Source organism: Hemitrygon akajei, unplaced genomic scaffold (genome assembly GCF_048418815.1).
Source record: "Hemitrygon akajei unplaced genomic scaffold, sHemAka1.3 Scf000037, whole genome shotgun sequence".
In the NCBI taxonomy this organism is placed as follows: Eukaryota; Metazoa; Chordata; class Chondrichthyes; order Myliobatiformes; family Dasyatidae; genus Hemitrygon; species Hemitrygon akajei.
The window spans coordinates 2,951,185-2,972,446 of record NW_027331923.1 but is presented as its reverse complement, the minus strand read 5'-3'; the positions used below and the strand labels follow the sequence as shown (position 1 = coordinate 2,972,446).

General features: G+C 41.2%; 2 protein-coding genes across 3 annotated transcripts in view; both read right to left on the bottom strand.

The window, feature by feature from the left end:
* Positions 1-21,262, bottom strand: part of LOC140720188 (uncharacterized) — a 393,541-nt gene that overhangs the window by 21,867 nt on the left and 350,412 nt on the right. The gene's annotated exons all lie outside the window — the stretch shown is intronic.
* Positions 7,409-15,194, bottom strand: LOC140720189 (E3 ubiquitin-protein ligase TRIM39-like). 2 transcript variants are annotated; one of them, XM_073035077.1, is made up of 2 exons: positions 15,156-15,194; positions 7,409-8,154 (listed from the first exon to the last, which is right to left on the bottom strand). In XM_073035077.1, exons 1-2 carry the CDS (start codon positions 15,184-15,186, stop codon positions 7,601-7,603), a joined length of 585 nt encoding a protein of 194 aa, XP_072891178.1. In that variant the 5' UTR covers positions 15,187-15,194; the 3' UTR covers positions 7,409-7,600. The 2 variants fall into 2 exon arrangements, with proteins under 2 accessions (XP_072891178.1, XP_072891177.1); XM_073035076.1 differs by lacking the exon at positions 15,156-15,194 and adding an exon at positions 13,491-13,538.

Below are 21,262 nucleotides of genomic sequence, written 5' to 3'. Positions count from 1 at the left end.
GAAGGGCCCCACCCACCCCTCATGCAAACTCTTCTCCCTCCTGCCGTCTGGGAAAAGGCACCAAAGCTTTCGGGCTCTCACGACCAGACTATGTAACAGTTTCTTCCCCCAAGCTATCAGACTCCTCAATAGCCAGAGCCTGGACTGACACCTTACTGCCCTACTGTCCTGTTTATTATTTATTGTAATGCCTGCACTGTTTTTGTGCACTTTATACAGTCCTGGGTAGGTCTGTAGACTAGTGTAGTAGTTTCTTTTTTCTCTCTGTGTTGTTTTTTTACATAGTTCAGTCCAGTTTTTGTGACATGACACAGTAACACCATGGTCCTGAAAAACGTCGTCTCATTTTTACTATGTACTGTACACAGCAGTTATGATTGAAATGACAATAAAAGTGACTTGGCTTGACTTGACAATACTACCCGGGCCCCGAAGCTCCTGTTTCTGCCTCCTCCGCAAAATCCTAAACCCCGTGTCCAGGTAGACCCATTGTTCCAGCTTGTTCCTCCCCAATGAACACATAGCATACCCCGACTCTGTCTTATCCCCAATCTCCCACGGTTCAGTCTCTCCCGACCTACAGCGGCATGCAAAGGTTTGGGCACCCCGCTCAAAAATTCTGTTACTATGAATAGCTAAGCGAGTAAAATATGACCTGATTTCCACTTTCCATTCCCATTCTGATATGTCAATCCATGGTCTCCTCCACTGTCATAATCACGCCACACTTACACTGGAGAACCAACGCCTTATATCCCGTTTGGACAGACTGCAACCTGGTGGCATGAACGGCGATTTCTCAAAGTTCCGGTGATGTCCCTCATTCACCATTTCCCATTCCCTTTTTCCACTCTCATGTTACCTCCTTGCCTCCCTCTGGTGTTCCACTCCCGATTTTTCTCCCAATGCCTTCACCAATCAACTTCCCACCTCATCCCCCCTCCCGATTTCACCAATCACGCTGTTTCACTCCCCGCTCCTCCGACCTTTTGGATCTAATCTGAGATTTTTTTAAATCTCCAGTCCTGCCGAAGGGTTTCGACCCGAAAGGTCGACTGTTCTTTTTCTCCATAGATGCTGCCTGGCCTGCTGAGTTCCTCCGGCATTTTGTGTGTGTTGCTCACAAAAATGATTCCGGGGATGAAAGTCTTGTCATATGAGAAGCATTCGATGATTCTGGGCCTCTCTCACTGGAATTCAGAAGAATGAGGCGGACCTCATTGAAAACCCATCAGGTGTTGAAATGTCTCGATGGAATCGATGTGGAGAGGATGTTTCCTGTGGTGACCCAGAGGACAGAGGCTCAGAATAGAGCGACGTCCTTTTAGAGTGGAGATGAGGAGGAAATTCTTTACCAAGAGAGTCGCGAAACTGTGGGATTTGTGGCCTCTGGACTGACCATAAACGTCAGCCTGTGACGTAGCACAATGTCAATCTCTCATTGGTGTTACTCCCTGTTGCCGCTGTGCTGCGCGTGTGCGCGGTTGCACAGTATCTGAAACACTCCCACGCAGATCGCAGTCGGTGCGGCACTGATGGAATTTCCTTTCATTGGAAGTGCCGTGCAGTGTTCAGGCCATGCAGAAAGATTCCTGCCCAGATCAGTGGCCATGTTCCACAGCGCCACAAAGAGCTCGTGATGTTACATGGCTAATCCGGGAGACTTCCCAATTACTCTGACCCACCCACTCCAGCTGACTGACGGTGGTGAACCCATCGATGTCCAAGATCTTGTCTCTCTGCTGCCATCACATGGACGGTACAAGAACTTCAGGACTCGCACCACCAGGTTCAGGGACAGCGGCTGCCTTCCCCAGGGACAGATCCCTTCCCCAGTGATCAGGATCGTGAACAACAGAGGATAATTACACTGCCTTGTCCATCCATTGAGATGCTCCCACAACCAATGATCGCACTTTAGCGAATTTACATCTTGTTATTTCATCTCCCGTTATTTATCGGAATTTATTTATATTTGCATTTGCACAGTTTGTTGTCTTCTGGTTGATATTTCACTGATGTCACCATTCTATGGATTTTCTGAGTATTCCGCAGGTAAATGAATCTCGGGGTTGTAGGATGTGCTTTGATAATAACATTTACTTTGCACTTTGAGTTTCAGGGAGTCTCCCCTGATTCTGGGAACAAATGGAGACTGACATCTCCGGCTCTCGATAGCGTCATCAACACAATCAGCCAATCAGTGAACACCGCTGAGAGCAGCATGTTTTCATTGGCGGAGGAGTGTAGATGGGCGGGACGCTGAGCACTGGAAGACACAAGTTCTCATTGGTGGATGAGTGTAGGTGGGCGGGGGCTGAGCTCGGAGCAACATGTTCGCATTGGCGAAGGAGTGTAGGTGGGCGGGTCGCTGGGAGACGCATGTTCTCATTGGCGAGTGAGTGTAGGTGGGCGGGACGCTGAGCTCTCGGAGCGGGCCGAACATGGATCCGTGGAGAGGCGGCAGATCGCGAGTTGTATCTCGAGTAAAGGCTGCAACACCGGCCGGGGGTTTGAATCCTTCCGATAGCAGAGGTGAAGAGACTATGAGATGTTTCAGCTACACGGAGGGCACACGCCCTTTCCCCGCCGTGGATCAGGGCCTACTGTCTGGAGCTGTCTCCCAGACGGGAGCTGCCCCGCAGCGGCTGCCGATGGATCTCCGGAGCAATCCGAACGGCTGAAGGTCAAAGGAGAACAAAGCGCAAAGGTAAACCCGTGCTTTAGAAGATAAGAAACAGGAGTAGGCGTGGTCATTCGGTCCTTTACGCTTGTTCTGTCCTTTCCTGCGATTACGCCCGATCTTTGACATCAGCTCCACTTTCCTGCAACGTTCCCATAATCGCTGGGCCCCGAAATTTTTCTTTAAATTCCTAAACCTAGTGGAGAAAATTCCAAAGTTTCGCCACACTGTGGTTGAGAAAAACTCCCCTCATCCTGATGAGCTGGCCTCGGATTTTGAGTCTGTGACCCCCGGTCCCACACCCCAGTCAGGGGAAACATCATTCCTGCCCCGACCCTGTCAGTACCCTGTGAGACGGTGTCTGTCTCAGTCTGACCACCTCTTATTTCTCTCATTTTGAGACAGGCCCAGTCAGTGTAATCTCTCTGAGGACACCAGCACAACCCCGGAATCAATCTGGGAAACCTCTTCATTCCTTTTATCCCACAGACTGACTCTGAGAGGGGAGCAGACCTGTGTACTCTCTCACCAGGACCCCGGATAACTTCAGAGGAGTTCGTCATTCTTGTATTAGACCCCATAGGACCATTTTGCCGATCACGTCTGCTCCGTCATTTCATCATGGCTGATCCATTTTACCTCTCTTTCGCAGTCTCCTGCCTCACCCCCTCCACACCGCCCCGTATCCCTTCATGCCCTGACTGATCAAGGGTCTTATCAACCTCTGTCTTAAATATACATAATGACTTGGCCTCGGTAGCAGCCTGGGGCAACAATTTCCACAGATTCAGTCCTCTCTGCCACAGAAATTCCTCCTCATTTCGGTTCCAAAAGGAGAACCCTCTATTCCGAGGCTACATTCTCTGGTCTTAGACCCGCCCACCAGAGAAAACATCCTCTCCACATCCACTCTGTCAGGGTCTTTCAACATTCAATTAGGTTACCCGTCAGTCTTCTGAATTCCAGTGAAAACTGGCCCAGAGCCATCAGACGCTCTTCACATTACAAGCCGTTTAATCCTGGAATCATTTTCATGAACCATAGAACCCTTTCCAGTTTCAGCACATCTTTCCAGGATAAGGGCCCAACACTGCTTCAATACTCCAGGTGAGGCCTCACCAATGCTTTATAAAGACTCAGCATTACATCGGTGTCTTTATATTCTCATCCTCTTCTAATGAATAGTGAGATCACATTTGCTTTCCCCACTCCTGCAAATTCACCCTGCACACGGAATCCCACTTCCCTTTGCATCTCAGTTTCTGCATTTTTCTCCATTTAGAAAATAACTAACCCTTTTATTTCTGAGACCAAAGAGCATGAGCGTACATTTCCCGACAGTGTGTTCCATCTGCCACTTCATTGCTCAGTCTCCGAAGCTGTCTAAGTCCTTCTGTAGTCCCTCAAACCCCGAGTCCAATCCTCTGTATATGAAATAATGTTTGATGAGTAAATCTGACTTGCTGTGAGAATTACCTCTTTTAAGACTTTTGAAAACCGAAGGGAATCTGAACAAATGACAACTTTACATGGACAGATTCCCTGCACCCACTGTAAGCAAGAAATGATGGTGACCAGTTCCTGATAAATGGATGGTAGGTCGTTTCTTTATCATTACCTATCATTCACGCATAACACAGCAACACCAACATTCCCAGTTCAATTATATTTTCATCCTTCTGTAAAAATGGTTAAGCTAGGTCAATAACTTCCTTAATATATAGCAAACCAACACATATTCCCAGTGTGATAAAAACCCAGGCACCCAAAACTAAAAACACTCTTCTTGTGAAGTTCCCAACAGTCCTCCAATACACCTTGAACAGATTAATCATTTCTTTCCCCTTATATTAAACCAGTATGTTAACATTAAATTGAAACTCCACAATTTCAACCAGTAAAGCCGAAACAGGGGACGACCTGACTGCACCACAACACAATCTCAAAGCCTGTGCTTGTATCACACCCAAACATAATAAAGTTGAAGATGAAGCTGATCTATAAACCACAACCATAATCAAGATCAATGAAATTGGTTAACAAATATTTTCATGTAACACCCCAGAATACTCACAGGGATAACTGAGAATATTTAATGTTTCTTGATATTCATCAACTATTTTCTGCTCATCTAAATGGAAAGAACCTACTCGCATTTACGGTCTATATCCCCCATAATTTTGTAAACCTCTATCAAATCCCCCATCATTCTTCTACGCTTCAAGGAATAAAGGCCTAACCTGTTCAATCTTTCCCTGTAACTCAACTCCTGAAGACCTGGCAACATCCTAGTAAATCTCTGCACTCTTTCAATCTCTCCAACCTCTCCATGGATACCTCATGTCTGAACCTTCTGAACTGACCTCGCATGTGGGACCTTGTCAAAGACCTTACTAAGGTTCATGTAGACAACATCCAGAGCCTTTCCTTCATCTACTTTCTTGATCACCTCCTCGAAAAACTCTACAACATTCATTAAACACGATCTACCATGCACAAAGTCATACTGACTATCCTTAATCAGCCCTTGGCTGTCCAAATACTTGTAAATCCGATCTCTCTGAACATCTTACAATAATTTACATACTACTGATGTCAGGCTCACTGGCCTGTAATTACCTGGTTTACTATTGGAGCCTTTTTTAAACAATGGAATAACAAGAGCTACCCTCCAATCCTCCGGCACTGCACCCGTGGCTGAGGATATTTTAAATATTTCTGTCAGGGCCCCTGCAATTTCTACTCCAGTCTCTCTCAAGGTCCGATGAAATATCAAGTCAGGCCCGGGGGATTTATCTACCTTTATGCGCTGTAAGGCAGCAAGCACCTCCTCCTCTTTAATCTACAAATGTTCCATGACACTACTGCTTGTTTCCCTTCCTTCCACATACACTATGCCAGTTTCCTGAGTAAATACTGATGCAAAAAAACTGTTTTAAGATCTCCCCCATCTCGTAAGGCTCCACACACAGACGACCACTCTGATCTTCTCGGGGACCAATTTTGTCCCTTACTATCCTTTTACTCTTAATATACTTGTAGAAACCCTTCAGGTTTTCCTTCACATTATCTGCCAAAGCCACCTCATGTCTGTTTTTTTCTTCCTGATTTCCTTCTTTAGAATTTTCTTACGCTTTCTATACTCTTTAAGTAACTCATTTGCTCTTTGTTGCCTCTACCTGCTATACACTTCTCTCTTTTTCTTAACCAGATCGCCAATATCGGTTGAAAACCAAGGTTCCCTATGCCTGCTAACTTTGTCTTTAATCCTGGCAGGAAAATGCAAACTCTGCACCCTCAAAATTTCACATTTGGAGGCCTTCCACTTACTGAACACATCCTTGTCAGGAAAAAAAAAAACTTACCCCAATCCACTCTTCCTAGATCTTTTTTCATTTCCACAAAATTAGCCCTTCTGCTATTTACAACCTCAACTCAAGGACCAGACCTATCCTTATCCATAATTAACATGAAACTGATCACATTATGGTCACTTGATTCAAAATGTTCGCCTACACATACTTCTGTCACCTGACCTGTCTGGTTCCCTAATAGGAGATCAAGTATTGCATCCTCTCTCGTAGTTATCTCTATATATTGATTTAGAAATCTTTCCTGAAAACATTTCACAAACTCCAAGCCATCTCGCCCTATTACAGTTTGGGAGTCCCAGTCAATATGTGGAAAGTTAAAATCCCCTACTATTACAACTTCCTGTTTCTTACATCGGTCTACTAACTTTATACAGATTTGCTCCTCCAATTCTCTCTGACTATTGGGCGGTCTATAATACACCCCTATTAGTGTGGTCACACCTTTCCCGTTCCTCAGCTCCACTCATATGGCCTCTGTAGACAAGCCCTCCGGTCTGTCCTGTCTACGCACAGCTGTGATATTTTCCCTGACTAATAATGCCACTCCTCCCCCTTTCATCCCTCCCCCTCTATCACGTCTGAAACAACGAATATTTCTATCATGTATAAACCTCAGGTGGGAGGTTATCTTTTTGTATTAATGTATTAAAAATAAATTATAAATTCTACCAATGAGAATTACAAATTCTGTTACTAAAGGATTCATATTCAAAATAGTATCCAACAAATCAGATTCTTGCAAAAATGGAAACTTAGATAATTATTTTTGTAAAAAAGTCTAACCTGAAGATGTTGCAGTAAGTGTGTATGAGAGAATATTTGCTAATCAGAAAATAAATGATAATAAAAATAAATAAATCTGCAAAAAATACAGATCCCCTTAATCACTAAAGAATAAAAAGTTTGGGAGAGAGAAATTAATATGACCTTTGTTAATGAAGATGGTCAATTCTTCTTTAATATGTGCCAATCAGTGTTTAATTCAATTTAAAATTGTTCACTGTTACTATTTAACAAAGGAGAGACTATCCAAAATATTTCCTAACATAGACAATTATTGCGATAGGTGTAAAACTGAAGTATCCACTTTTTCACATATGTTCTGGTTATGTTCTTCATCAAAATCTTTTTGGAAATCTTTAGTTTCTACAATTTCTAAAGCTCTGAAAATTAATTTACAACCTAATGTACAAACCTTTGATTTCTGTCTATACATGCAGTCCTCGCATGACCTTTATCCTCCTCCACCTCACTATCTGCTCTAACACTCTGGTTCCCCTCCCTCTGCAAATCTTTTTTACCCCCCCCCCCCCCGGAGCAGCACTGGCAAATCTACCCGCAAGGATGTTAGTCCCCCTCCAGTTCAGGGGCAAATCATCCCGTCGGAACAGGCCCCACCTTCCCGGGAACAAAGCCCAATTGTCCAGAAACATGAAGCCCTCCCTCCTGCACCATCTCCTTAGCCACGTATTTAGCTGCACTCTCCGCACATTTATATTTACAGGGACTTTACTCCGGACGCCGGTCCGGGGATCCGACCCGTTTACAGACCCGGAGCGGAACCGGAGCAGATTCTCAGCCACTGGTTGACATTCCCAGTCCGGAAGAAAGGATAAAGTTTCTCTGTGAATTTATTCCCAGTGAAGGTGTGGAGGTGGGACTTGGTCTCCGCGTTGTAAAATGAAACTGTCCCGGACTCGTAACTGAGATAAACTCCCACCCTCCCGGGGATGGGACCGGCAGGGAGACGGGACTCGGGGGAGGGGAGATCACGGTACACGTCATAATCCCGATATAACACGTCATCAACCCGCCTGATGACCCAGAATCCGGTCTCCGGACTCAGATTGACCCGTCCCTTCCTCTCCCCAGACTCTGCGACGACTCCCAGACACCAGCTCCGATTCCCTGTCACCTCCGCCTCCCAGTAATGTCTCCCCGATGTGAATCCCTCCGATCCCAGCACACAAGACCAGTTTGTGAATATCTTCCGGGTGTAAAGGACATTCCTCTGGGTCCAAGTCCATCTCACACTCTTCCGATCGTCAGACACCTCGAGCCGCGGATTCGCCGTTTCCACATCCAGGGTGACAGACACTGGGGGGAGAAGCAGAGAATTAGAGAGTCCCCGGGGATCGGGGGGAGACTCGGACAGCGCGGCCCCTGGGATCGGGGGGGGGGGGGAGACTCGGGCGGCGCGGCCCCGGGGATTGGGGTGGGGGGGAGACTCGGTTAGGGCGGCCCCGGGGATCGGGGGGGAGACTCGGGGAGCGCGGCCCCGGGGATCGGGGGGTTTTCCGCTGGACGGAGAGCAGAGAGACCCCTGGCCCTTGACTCCTCAGACAGGGGAAACATCCTCCCTCACTCCTGCCTGTTGACCCCTGAAAGAATTTTGTGTTTCCATGAGATCTCCTCTCATTCTCCGAAACTGGGAACAGAGAATATAGAGCAGTACAGCACAGGAACAGGCCCGTCATACAATGTTCACATTCATTTGTGAGTGTGATGGTTTGAGACAGTAAAGGAGGTGATAATGGGAACCAGTAGGAGAGAGATGAATGGCAGATTGAACCAGGAGGGGGAGGGGTGGAAAGCCCGTGGGTGAACTGTGTGTGTAGACGTAATGAGAAGCTGGAGGGGGCAAAGATGGCAGATGAGGAATACTTTGTCCCCTTTCCCATAACCCCGTCCCCCGCAGCCCCTCTTTAGGACAGGGGATGAATTTGCAGGGACCCTGAAGCAACACAGGTCCTGATGCAGTGTTTCAGTCTGAACCGTGGACTGTTTACTCTTTTCCATTGAAACTTCCCGGCCTGCTGTTCCCCCAACAATTTGTGTGTGTTACTTTCATTTTCAAATAGGTTACAGAAAGAAAAAAACCCTTCCCCCTCCCCACAACATCGCGATAGAAAAAAAAGAAAAAATAAAGAAAGAATGCCTGGATATCGGAAGATACCCACATGCTCCATGGAGTTCATAATAGCTTTAATATGTATATTTATTTCTTTCCCCAGATAACCAATAATTTTATCTTCGGAGCACCTATATATTTATTCGTATTTTTTTGTAAATAAGGGCGCCAAATTTTCAGAAATATTTCATATTTATCTCTTAAATTATAAGTAATTTTTTCAAGTGGAATGCAGCAATAAATTCCATTCTTCCGACGATCTATAGTTAAGTATGATTCCGATTTCCAAGTAACTGCAATAGCCTTTTTGGCTACTACAAATGCAATTTTTATGAATTTTTATCCCTTCAATATTGCCTAGTAAAAAAAAATAATGGATTGTGTGGAAGTTGTATCCCAATAATTTGTTCCAGTAAAACTCTTAAATTTGTCCAAAAATGTTGAACTTTAGAACAAGACCAAGCAGAGTGTAAACAATTACCAATTTCTTGATTACATCGAAAACATTGATCAGATAAATTTGAGTTTAATCTATTTATTTTTTGTGGTGTAATATATATTTGATGTAAAAAGTTATATTGTACTAATCTGTCGAACATTTATTGTATTTGTCATACTGTCAAGACATAATCTTGACCAACTTGTTTCATCAATTTTAATATTCAAATCAGTTTCCCATTTTTGTCTTGACTTATGAATTCCTTGTTTAATTGCCTGTTTTTGAATCAAATTATACATACCAGAAATATGTTCTTAAATTTTTCCTTTATGAAATAAAGTTACTATTTCATTAGGTTTCAGCAATAACATTGTTTGACCCATTTTACCTCTTAAATAAGTCCTTAATTGGAAATAACAGAAAAGGGTGTTATTTGATATTTTATAATTATTCTTTAATTGGTCAAATGACATTAATATACCTCCTTCAAAACAGTCTCCTATATATCTAATCCCTTTGTGAAACCAGTTATATAAAAGATGATTATCCATTGTAAAAGAGATAAGTTTATTTTGAATTAAAGGTCTCTTTGCTAATAAAGATTTCTTTATCTCATCATCAACATTTATCTTATTCCATAAATCAATTAAATGTTTTAGTATAGGAGATTCTTTCTTTTCCCGTATCCATTTAGATTCCCATTTATATATAAAATCTTCTGGTATATTTTCTCCTATTTTGTCTAATTCTATTCTAATCCATGCTGGTTTATCTTCATCAAGAAAAGATGCAATAAATCTAAGTTGATTTGCTTTGTAATAATTCTTAAAATTTGGTAATTGTAACCCTCCTAGGTCAAATTTCCATGTCAATTTTTCCAACGATATTCTTGACATCTTACCTTTCCAAGGGAATTTCCTCACACATTTATTTAACTCTTGAAAAAATTTCTGTGATAATTGTATTGGTAATGTTTGGAATAAATATTGTAATCTAGGGAATATATTCATTTTTACAGCATTGACTCTACCTACTAATGTTATTGGTAACATTTATCAAGATCCTCTTGAATTTTTTTCAATAATGGCAAATAATTTAATTTATATAAATTCTTTATATCATTATCAACTCTTATACCTAAATACTTTATACCATTTATTGGCCATCTAAATAGAGTTATTAATCTACATTGACTATAATCTCCTTTCGTAAGTGGTAGAAATTCACTTTTATTCCAATTTAATTTGTATCCTGATATTTTCCCATATTCTTCCAATCTAGAAGATAATTTACGCAACGAATGTAATGGGTTAGTTAGATAAATCAGAACATCATCAGCAAATAAGCTAATCTTATATTCCTCCAGATTAACTCTGAAACCCGTAATATTTGAGTCAGTTCTAATTAATTCAGCTAATGGTTCTATCGCCAACACTAGTAAAGCAGGTGATAATGGACAACCTTGTCTAGTTGACCTTTTTAACTGAAATTATGTTGAAATTTGGCCATTTGTCACCACTTTAGCTTTGGGGTTAGTATTGAAGGTTTTAATCCATTTTATAAAAGATACTCCTAATCCATATTTTTCCAATACCTTAGATAAAAAATCCCATTCCAATCTATCAAATGCTTTTTCTGCATCCAAAGAAACTGCTACACTCATTTCTTCCCTCTTTTGTGCCAAATGAATTATGCTAAGTAACCGAGTTACATTGTCTGCCGATTGTCTATTTTTAATAAATCCTGTTTGGTCCATGTGTATTAATTTTGGTAAGTATTTAGATAATCTGTTAGATAAAATCTTTGCTCTTCTTTGTGGTGGTGTGTTGGGGAGGAAGCATTAAGAAGAGTGACGCCTCACGTCTTAATAAGCTGGTAAGGAAGTCGGGCTCTGTCGTGGGCAAAGTACTGGAGAGTTTAACATCGGTAGCTGAGCGAAGGGCGCTGAGTAGACTACGGTCAATTATGGATAACTCTGAACATCCTCTACATAGCACCATCCAGAGACAGAGAAGCAGTTTCAGCGACAGGTTACTATCGATGCAATGCTCCTTAGACAGGATGAAGAGGTCAATACTCCCCAATGCCATTAGGCTTTACAATTCTACCGCCAGTACTTAAGAACTTTTTAAAAGCTATTATTAATGCTTTTTGAGATAGTGATTTAGATGCATATCATATTTTTTACTGAGTTAAGTATTGTATGTAATTAGTTTTGCTACAACAAGTGTATGGGACATTGGAAAAAAGTTGAATTTCCCCATGGGGATGAATAAAGTATCTATCTATCTATCTATCTATCTATCTATCTATTATTTTATAATCCATGTTCAACAAAGAAATAGGTCTATATGGTGTTGGTTTTAAAAGATCTCTGTCTTTTTTTGGCACTACTATTAAAATAGCTGTCGAAAAAGTTTCTGGAAGTTTATGTGTTCTTTCCGCTTGGTGTATTAGCTCCATAAAAGGAGGAATTAATAATTCTTTAAACCTTTTGTAAAATTCAGGCGGAAAACCATCTTCTCCTGGAGATTTATTACTCTGAAGTGATCCTAGAGCTTCTTCGACCTCTTTTAATGTAAAAGGCACATCTAATCCCTTCTGTTCTTCCAAATTCAATTTTGGGAGAGTTATTTGTGATAAAAACCTTTCTATCTCAACAATATCATTCTGTGATTCTGATTGATACAATTCAGAATAAAAAAATTTAAAAGTTTATAAAGGTTTATAAATAATTTTATTTACACTCGTTCTAATTGCATTTATCGTTTTGGAAGCCTGGTCTGTTTTTAACTGCCAAGCAAGAATCTTGTGTGATCTTTCACCTAGTTCATAATATCTCTGTTTAGTTCTCATAATTGCTTTTTTCTGTTCGGTATGTCTGAAGTGTATTATATTAACAAGTTGTCTTTGTTTTTCTTCTGTCATATATCTTTGAGATTCTTTTTCTAATTTTGTAATCTCTTTTTCCAATTGATCTATTTCTACCATATATTCCTTCTTAATTTTAGAAGTATAACTTATTATCTGGCCTCTCAAATATGCCTTCATCGCTTCCCATAATATAAATTTATCATTAACTGAATGTGAGTTTGTATCTAAAAAACTTGAATCTGTTTTTTTCATAAAATCACAAAAATCTTGACGTTTTAATAATATTGAATTAAATCTCCATCTGTAAATCGCTTCCTCCTTATCCATCAAGAGGGAATGATCTGACAATATTCTTGCTTTATATTCCATATTTTTCACTCTGTCTTGAATATTCGCTGATATTAAGAAAAAAACTATCCTTGAATAAGTTTTATGTCTATTTGAATAAAATGAATAATCTCTTTCTTTTGGGTTAATTCTTCTCCATTTATCAATCAAATTTAAATCTTTCATCAATAATAAAGTTAATTTTGCTACTTTTGGTTTTGTAACAACCTTTGCTGACCTATCTAAAACTGGGTCTGGACAAAAGTTAAATTCTCCGCCTATTAATATTTTATCATGTGTGTCAGCCAAATTCAAAAAAGCCTCCTGTATAAATTTTACATCGTTTTCATTTGGTGCATAAATATTCATAAGAGTCCATAGTTCTGAAAAGATTTGACAATGTATAATTACATATCTTCCCGCAGAATCAATTAGTACATTTTGTATTTTAATTGGTAAAGTTTTGTTGACCAAAATTGCAACTCCCCTCGCTTTTGAAGTAAATGAAGCTGCTATAACATTTCCGACCCAATCTCTCTTTAATTTCTGATGTTCTATCTCTGTTAAATGTGCTTCTTGTATAAAAGCTATATCTATTTTCATTTTCTTAATGTATGTTAAAATTCTTTTTCTTTTCATCAGTCCATTAAGCCCATTAACATTAAGACTTTAAAAAATCAGGAAATTAGTCATTATTTTTAACGTGGTTACTCTGGCCTATAATCATACATAATATTTCAACTCTCATAGTACCGTGGGGAATTATTTTAAAATTCTCCATGTTGCTATGTGTCTCCCCTCCGATCATCCAGGCAAAGAAAGAAAGATAAAAGAAAAATAAAACCCCTGGTAATTTTGTGAATAAAAAAAACACAACATTACCCCCCTCCGTTGTGCGGGTCATGGCAAACGCCATGATTACACACGTGAATCCCGCAGCGATCGATCCGAAGTTCCCCCAGCTCCCCCGTAACATGAAAAAAGTATATATAAGAAAAAATATCACTACTCGATTAATATTTCTCAAATTTTAACCTGTATCATATAATTAAAAGTATATTTAAATATTCTTCTGTCCTTAATGTCCATCAACTCACTTCAGTGTCCCTGTCTTCATCTTTAATCTGTTTCACTTTTAAATCTTTACTATGACTAGCGAATATTTGGGAGTTCTTGTGCAAACTCCTCTGCACCCCGATGATCAGTAAAAATCTTCTTTTTCCGTCATCCAAAAAAATTATCAGTGTTGCTGGGTGGCGCAATAGAAATTTATAACCCTTTTCCCATAAAACATTTTTCGCTGGCTTAAATTTCTTCTTTCTCTTCAAAAGGTCATAACTTATATCAGGATAGAAAAGAACTGCTTTCCCTTCTATCATCAATGGCTCATTTTTCTTTCTGGCATATTGGGCAGCCGCCTTCAAGATCTTTTCTTTATCTTGATATCTTAAGCATTTTATCAAGATTGGTCGAGGGTTTTGATCTTAAAGCTCTGTGGACCCTTTCGATTTCAATCAACTGGGTTCCCTCTTCCATTTCCAAATTTTCCGGGATCCATTTTTCAAAACATTTTATTGGATCCTCTCCTTCTATCCCTTCTTTTAAGACCAACAATTTTAATATTATTTCCTCTACTAAAATTTTCAAGCACGTCTATTTTTTCCAACAGTCGTTTTCTTTCTGATGTCCAGGCAAGAGTATTATCCTCCATTTTCTTCACATTCTCAATAGTGTCTCCCGTTATTTCTTCCAGGTTTTTAACTTTCTTGTCCATTTTCTCCTGTTTTTTTCACCATTTTATCAAACATAGCCTTCATATTTTTAATATCTTCTTGTATTATTTTTAATATTTTAATTTCTTTTAATTCATGCATTATTTGCACCAAAGAAGGAACTCTTATGTGTCCAGAATATCTCCCACCTCCAATCTCTTCCTGTTGTTCTTCTTTTACATGTTCATCTTCATCCGTATGTTCCAGAGAATCCGAATCCACCACGGCTTCATTGTCACTTCCGCTTCCAATCGTAGCTGGGATTTGTAGTTCAATGTGCTAATGTTTGCGCATGCCCTTTCCGGCGCGCACGCGTAGTTCCTGCTGTTCCTTGGAGACGATTGATGCTGCGGGCGATTTCTGTTTTGTGTCGCCGGATTGAGATGCACTTGAGTCCGAGGCTTCTTCATGGTGGCCGGCTCCTTGTACTATCTTCAAAGTAATAGTTTTCTTCTTTGTCTATTTAGGAGGCATATCTAAGGAAAATCCTGAGTAGTTTAGACGTAGTTTTTAGGAAATATTTACTAACTTTTCTTCACTTAAACATTAATTTATTAGTTTTTTTTACGGGAGAGCTGGATATCCGCGTCTCGATCCCACGTCATCACGTGACGTCCCCCCCCCCAAACAATTTGTGTTTGATACTCCGCTTTAAATATACTCAATTATTTGGCCTCCACAGTTGCCTGTGGCAAATTCACTATCCTGTGGATAAAGGAATTCCTCCTCATCTCTGTCCTAAATGGACATCCCTATAGTCGGAGGCTGTGCTTACCGTTCTCGACCCACCCACATCCTCCCAACATCAACTCTCTCCAGACAGGTGTCAGCGAGATCTGGTGAGACCCTTCATCAGGACCTGTGTAGCTTGGATTACCAGCATCTGCAGATTTTCTCCTGTTTGATTTTTAAAGCAGAAGTTAATAAGTAAACATCTTGATTAGTCAGATTCTCAAAAGTTATGGGGAGGAAGCGGGAGAATAGGGTTCAAAGGGATAATAAATCAGCCATTCTTCTAAACTCCGGTGAGTACAGGCCCAGAGCCATCAAACACTCCTCATATGTTAACTCTTTCATTCCCGGAATTTTTCTTGTGAATCTTCTGGACCCCCTCCAATGCCAGTACATGTTTTCCGATAGAAGGGATCCAAAACTGCTCACAATACTCCGTGTGTTCTGACCAATGCCTTATAAAACCTCAGCATTACATCCTTGCTCTTGTACTCTAATCCTCTCGAAATTCAAGTTTCTGGATCATTGGGACCTCTTCTGGGGCAGGCGTGACCTGTTCAAGAAGGACGGGTTACACTTGAATCCTGGGGGGACCAATATCCTAGCGGGGAGGTTTGCTAGGGCTACAGGGCAGACTTTAAACTAGTAAGATGGGGGAACGGAAATCAATTTGAGGAAACTATGGGAGAGGAGGTTAGTTCACCAGTAGAGCAAGTAAGTAGACAGTGTGTGAGGGAGGAAAGGCAGGTGATGGAGAAGGGATGCGCTCAGCCCGAAGATGTAGGGGAGAAGAAAGAAAAGGATAATAAATTTGAATGCATTGTTAGGGATGAAAAGAGAGGAGGAGGTGGAGAGTATCTTAAATGTATCTATTTTAATGCTAGGAGCATTGTAAGAAAGGTGGATGAGCTTAAAGCGTGGATTGATACCTGGAATTATGATGTTGTAGCTATTAGTGAAACATGGTTGCAGGAAGGGTGTGATTGGCAACTAAATATTCCTGGATTTAGTTGCTTCAGGTGTGATAGAGTAGGAGGGGCCAGAGGAGGAGGTGTTGCATTGCTTGTCCGAGAAAATCTTATGGCGGTGCTTTGGAAGGATAGATTAGAGAGCTCCTCTAGGGAGGCTATTTGGGTGGAATTGAGGAATGGGAAAGGTGTAGTAACACTGATAGGAATGTATTATAGGCCACCTAATGGGGAGCGTGAGTTGGAAGAGCAAATGTGTAAGGAGACAGAAGATATTTGTAGTAAACACAAGGTGGTGATTTTGGGAGAATTTAATTTTCCACACATAGATTGGGAAGCTCATTCTGTAAAAGGGCTGGATGGTTTAGAGTTTGTGAAATGTGTGCAGGATAGTTTTTTGCAACAATATATAGAAGTACCGACTAGAGATGGGACAGTGTTGGATCTCCTGTTAGGGAATGCGATAGGTCAGCTGACAGATGTATGTGTTGGGGAGCACTTCGGGTCCAGTGATCAAAATAGCATTAGCTTCAATATAATTATGGAGAAGGACAGGACTGGACCTAGAGTTTTTAACCTTTTTTGATTTTTGATTGGAGAAAGGCTAACTTTGAAGAGATGCGCAAGGATTTAGAGAGAGTGGATTGGGACAAGTTGTTTTTTCGGAAGGATGTAATAGAAAAATGGAGGTCATTTAAGGGTGAAATTATAATGGTACAGAATCTTTATGTTCCTGTTAGGTTGAAAGGAAAGGTTAAAGGTTTGAAAGCGCCATGGTTTTCAAGGGATATTAGAAACTTGGTTCGGAAAAAGAGGTATGTCTACAATAGATATAGGCAACATGGAGTAAAGGAATTGCTCGAGGAATATAAAGAATGTAAAAGGAATCTTAAGAAAGAGATTAGAAAAGCTAAAAGAAGATACGAGTTTGGTTTGGCAAATAAGGTGGAAGTAAATCCGAAAGGTTTCTACAGTTATATTAAAAGCAAGAGGATAGTGAGGGATAAAATTGGTCCCTTAGAGAATCAGGGTGGTCAGCTATGTGTGGAGCCGAGGGAGATGGCAGAGATTTTGAACGATTTCTTCTCTTCAGTATTCACTAAGGAGAAGGATATTGAATGGTGTAAGGTGTGGGAAACAAGTAAGGAAGTTATGGAAGCTATGACAATTAAAGAGGTGGAATTACTGGCGCTTTTAAGAAATTTAAAAGTGGATAAATCTGCGGGTCCTGACAGGATATTCCCCAGGACCTTGAGGGAAGTTTGTGTAGAGATAGCAGGAGCTCTGACGGAGATCTTTCAGATGTCATTAGAAACGGGGATTGTGCCGGAGGATTGGCGTATTGCTCATGTGGTTCCATTGTTTAAAAAGGGTTCTAGAAGTAAGCCTGGCAATTATAGACCTGTCAGTTTGACATCAGTGGTGGGTAAATTAATGGAAAGTGTTCTTAGAGATAGTATTTATAATTATCTGGATAGAATGGATCTGATTAGGAGTAGCCAGCATGGATTTGTGCGTGGAAGGTCATGTTTGAAAAACCTTATTGAATTTTTTGAAGAAGTTACGAGGAATGTTGACGAGGGTAAGGCCGTGGATGTAGTCTATATGGACTTCAGCAAGGCCTTTGACAAAGTTCCACATGGAAGGTTAGTTAAGAAGGTTCAGTCGTTAGGTATTAATGCTGGAGTAATAAAATGGATTCAACAGTGGCTACATGGGAGATGTCAGAGAGTAGTGGTGGATAATTGTTTATCGGGATGGAGGCCGGTGACTAGCGGGGTGCCTCAGGGATCTGTTTTGGGCCCAATGTTGTTTGTAATATACATAAATGATCTGGATGATGGGGTGGTAAATTGGATTAGAAAGTATGCCGATGATACTAAGGTAGGAGGTGTTGTGGATAATGAGGTGGGTTTTCAAAGCTTGCAGGGAGATTTATGCCGGTTAGAAGAATGGGCTGAATGGTGGCAGATGGAGTTTAATGCTGAGAAGTGTGAGGTTCTACATTTTGGCAGGAATAATCCAAATAGAACATACAAGGTAAATGGTAGGGCATTGAGGAATGCAGTGGAACAGAGAGATCTAGGAATAACAGTGCATAGTTCCCTGAAGGTGGAGTCTCATGTAGATAGGGTGGTGAAGAAGGCTTTTGGAACGCTGGCCTTTATAAATCAGAGCATTGAGTACAGGAGTTGGGATGTAATGTTAAAATTGTACAAGGCATTGGTAAGACCAAATTTGGAATATTGTGTACAGTTCTGGTCACCGAATTATAGGAAAGATATCAATAAATTAGAGAGAGTGCAGAGACGATTTACAAGGATGTTACCTAGGTTTCAGCACTTAAGTTACAGAGAAAGGTTGAACAAGTTAGGTCTCTATTCATTGGAGCGTAGAAGGTTGAGGGGGGATTTGATCGAGGTATTTAAAATTTTGAGAGGGATAGATAGAGTTGACGTGAATAGGCTGTTTCCATTGAGAGTAGGGGAGATTCAAACGAGAGGACATGATTTGAGAGTTAGGGGGCAAAAGTTTAAGGGAAACACGAGGGCGTATTTCTTTACTCAGAGAGTGATAGCTGTGTGGAATGAGCTTCCTGTAGAAGTAGTAGAGGCCAGTTCAGTTGTGTCACTTAAGGTAAAATTGGATAGGTAAATGGACAGGAAAGGAGTGGTGGGTTATGGGCTGAGTGCGGGTAGGTGGGACTAGGTGAGATTAAGAGTTCGGCACGGACTAGGAGGGCCGGAATGGCCTGTTTCCATGCTGTGATTGTTATATGGTTATAAATGGAAGCAAACATTGAGTTTGCCAATCTTACCACTGACACAAACTGCAAGTTAACCTTCAGGGAATCCTGCACAAGGACATCCATGTCCCTTTGCAACTCTGATTTTTGAATTTCGCCCTGTTTACAGAATTGTCTATGTCTTTATTCCTTCGACCAAAGGCGTACCTGCCTAGGTTTGTACTTGCCAAACTCTACCTGTGCTACAAGATCCTTATTACGTATACTGGTTCATTCAAATAAGACCATAAGACAAAGCAGTAGAAGCCGGCCATTCGGTCGTTCGAATCTGCTCCGCCATTTAATCATGAGCTGATCCATCCTCCCATTTATTCCCACTCCCCCACCTTCTCACCATGACCTTTGATGCCCTGGCTATTCACATACCTATCAATCTCTGTCTTAAATACACCCAATGACTTGGCCTCCACTGCCGCAAGAAATTCACAGATTCACCACCCTCTGTCTAAAAAAATTTCTTCGCATCTCCCTTCTGAATGGGCGCCCGTCAATCCTTAAGTCATGCTCTCTTGTACTAGACTCCCCCATCATGGGAAACAACTTTGCCACATCCACTCTGTCCATGCCTTTTAACATTCAAATGTTTATGTGAGGTACCCCCTCATTCTTCTGAACACCAAGGAGTACAGTCCAAGAGCGGTCAAATGTTCCTCACATGTTAACCCTCTCATTCCCGGAATCATTCTAGTGAATCTTCTCTGAACCCTCTCCAATGTCAGAACATCATTTCTTAAATAAGGAGCCCAAAACTGCACACAGTATTCCAAGTGAGGTCTTACCAGTTCCTTATAGAGCCTCAACCTCACTTCCCTGCTCTTATACTCTATTCCTCTAGAAATGAATGCCAACATTGCATTCGCCTTCTTCACCACCGACTCAACCTGGAGGTTAACCTTAAGGGTATCCTGCACGAGCACTCCCAAGTCCCATTGCACCTCAGAACTTTGAATTCTCTCTCCATCTAAATAATAGTCTGCCCGTTTATTTCTTCTACCAACGTGCATGACCATACACTTTTCAACATGGTATTTCATTTGCCACTTCTTTGACCATTCTCCCAATCTATCCAAGTCTCTCTGCAGACTCTCTGTTTCCTCAGCACTACCGTCCCCTCCACCTATCTTTGTATAATCAGCAAACTTAGCCACAAAGCCATCAATTCCATAATCCAAATCGTTGATGTACAACGTAAAAAGCGGCCCCAACACGGACCCCTGTGGAACACCACTGGTAACCGGCAGACAACCAGAATGGGATCCCTTTATTCCCACTCTCTGTTTCCTGTCAATCAGCCAACGCTCTATCCACATATGTAAATTTCCAGTAATTCCATGGCCTCTTAACCTGGTTACCACCTTCATGTGTGGCACCTTGTCAAAGGCCTTCCGAGATTCCAAATTTACAACATCCCTGCATCCCCTTTATCTATCCTACTTGTAATCTCCTCAAACAATCCCAACAGGTTTGTCAGGCAGGATATTCCCTTAACGAAGCCATGCTGACTTGTCCTGTCTTGTCCAGTGTCACCAAGTATTCCATAACCTCATACTTAACAACTGACTCCAATTTCTTCCCAACCACAGGTGTGATTGTTAACTGGTCAATAATTTCCTTTCTGCTGTCTTCCTCCTTACTTAAAGAGTTAAGTGACATTTGCCATTTTCCAGTCCTCTGGCACCATGCCAGGGTCCAGTGATTTTTGAAAGATCATTTCAAATGCCTCTATAATTTCTACTGCGATCTCTTTCAGAACACTAGGGTGCAGTTCATCTGGTCCGCGTGACTTATGTACCTTTAGGTCTTTCAGCTTTTTGAGCACCTTCTCCCTTGTAACAGTAACTGCACTCACTTCTCTTCCCTCACACTCTTCAACACCGGGCACAGTGCTAGTGTCTTCCACGGTGAAGACTGGTGCAAAATATTTGGTTCATCTGCCATCTCTTTATTCTGTGTTATTATATATCCAGCCTCATTTTCCAGCGGTCCTATATCCAGTCTCATCTCTGTTTTTTTTTACAATACTTGAAAAACAATTTGATATTGTTTGCTAACTTGTTTTACAAAGACCGGTGTGTAAAAAGGGCCTGAAGGATCATTGGAGACCAGAGTCACCCCAACCACAAACTGTACCAGTTGCTACCATCCGGGATATGGTACCACAGATTAAAAGCCAGGAGCAACTGGCTCTGGGACAGCTTCTTCAACCAGGCCATCAGACTTAACTCATGCTAACACAACTGTATTTCTGTGTTATATAAACCAGCCTGTTGTACATATAATTCATCATAAATTACTATAAATTGCACATTGCACATTTAGATGGAGATGTAATGTAAAGATTTTTAATCCTCATGTATATGAAGGATGTAAGTAATA